The sequence below is a fragment of the Epinephelus moara genome, chromosome 23 (assembly GCF_006386435.1).
Source record: "Epinephelus moara isolate mb chromosome 23, YSFRI_EMoa_1.0, whole genome shotgun sequence".
Lineage (NCBI taxonomy): Eukaryota > Metazoa > Chordata > Actinopteri > Perciformes > Serranidae > Epinephelus > Epinephelus moara.
The window spans coordinates 30,919,831-30,921,740 of NC_065528.1; the positions used below are offsets into that span (position 1 = coordinate 30,919,831).

Genomic DNA, 1,910 nt, shown 5'->3' on the forward strand with positions numbered 1-1,910 from the left:
TGAACCCACTAACACCCCCCCCCACACACACACACACACACACACACACACACACACACACACAGCGAAAAAAAAAGAAAACAAAACAAAACAAAAAAAACCCTAACCGCATCTTTGAACCGGCTCTTCAAAGTAAACAAGAGCCAAAGAACCGGCTCTCACAAGTGAATGAGAGATCCCATCACTACATCCCACTTTTGGACAGAAGCCCACCAGTTTGGAACCAATGATCTATATAGACAGAGTCTCAATAGATTTTTACTGTCAGAACCCTGGACACTCAAAACAACTTATACAAATTTGTAACCCTATTTATTACATTTACAATTATACAAATACAGATAGCAGCATTCTTTGTCCATTATGTCATTAAACATCTCGAGTCCTCTGGGTGGTAACAGAACATTTCCTTCTCATCACCACACTGCAGCTTTTAAGGCACACTGGTTCAGTTACTCGTCTTTAGTCTCAGTGAAAAGGAAGATATCCTCAGGGAAAATTAAGTCAACAATTCAAACGTCAATCATCGTGATCTTGCAAATTACACATCCACATTTTAAAAGTAGCGCAGACCGTGAGTTTACTTGGGACTGGTGCTAATTATTCCACACCAGTGACTGACCACTTGTACCAGTCAGGATAATCACTGTCTCCTGTGATAACAACCTCTCCAACAGTCCATCAGTCATGGGCTTTTTCCGCTTTATTGCTCCACACTGGTTTGCGTTTCTCTATGAAGGCTCGGATCCCCTCCTGTCCGTCTCTAAGAGCCAGGTTGTCAACCATCACCTTGGAGGCGGTGGCGTACGCTGCATCTCGACCTTGAGCCATTTGTCTTTAGAGGAAACAAAACAGAACACAGCATGTGACAGGAAGTGTGTGTATCAGTCACAATGTTTCAAATGTTTCTACATGAGGTCTGATTATTATGTAAAATGTATAGTTTGTGACAATGTTTTATTTGTCAGTCTCCCATATTGGCCTTCTTTTGATGATGGTGTATTGAATTTGTGATGGTAACTATACAATAGAGCCCCGCTTCCACCCAACACTTTAGGTATGGTACCTTTGGAACCAAAAGTAACCCTTCAGATGTGGTACCTAGACCCTAGTGTTTCCACTGCAACAATAGTCTTAAATGTGAACTGTGTGCTAGGTACCCCAACAGAGGGGGGACCAAAAATAGGGACGGTATGAAATGGTTCATTGGGACCATCCACAACTTTTCACAGTGGAAACAGAAAAAAAGCGTACTAAACTGGACTGAACCGTGCCGCACAGCTCAGTGGAAAAGGGGCCTAGTTGCCCTGAAACATTCTCCAATAAATCCAATCAACTAAAAAAGTAAAATGCAGCATTTTAAACATATTAATTTTAGTGATTTTTTGCCCATAATCTTTCTACTTCTTTCACTATCTGTCATCACCATACAATTTTTTGTGCTGTCACTGATATGATCATTTGTTTTCTTGTTTTTGGGGCGACCCTCCTTGAACTATCTTCAGGGTCTCATTTATTAACATTTTGTATGCAAAAAACGAGGCCTGAAAGAGGCGTACACCACTTCCCATACAAAAGATGTGATCTATAAAAACATGACTGGATAGGAGAAACTCTGAACCATGCTTACGAACATTTTGGAGATGAGAAATGTTATGCGGATGATACACAGTTGTATTTATCGATGAAGCCAGAAGAAACTAATCAATTAACTAAACTCTATAACTGCCTTAAAGACATAAAAACCTGGATGAGCACCAATTTCCTGATGTTAAATTCAGACAAAACTGAAGTTACTGTTCTTGGCCCCAAACAACTCAGAGACTCTTTATCTGATGACATAGTTTCTCTAGATGGCATTGCTCTGGCCTCTAGCACTACCGTAAGAAACCTCGGAGTAATATTTGATC

The 1,910-nt window shown here is 40.5% G+C and overlaps 2 protein-coding genes across 2 annotated transcripts in view; both read right to left on the reverse strand.

Annotated features, from left to right (window-relative positions):
• Window positions 1–1,910, reverse strand: part of abcc9 (ATP-binding cassette, sub-family C (CFTR/MRP), member 9) — a 555,625-nt gene that overhangs the window by 426,688 nt on the left and 127,027 nt on the right. The window lies entirely within an intron of this gene.
• echdc3 (enoyl CoA hydratase domain containing 3) overlaps window positions 296–1,910 on the reverse strand; it is an 11,537-nt gene continuing 9,922 nt past the window's right edge. Inside the window, exon 6 of the mRNA XM_050036369.1 lies at window positions 296–835. Within this exon, the coding sequence (XP_049892326.1) occupies window positions 682–835 (154 nt within the window). The 3' untranslated portion in view covers window positions 296–681. The remainder of the gene's footprint in view (window positions 836–1,910) is intronic.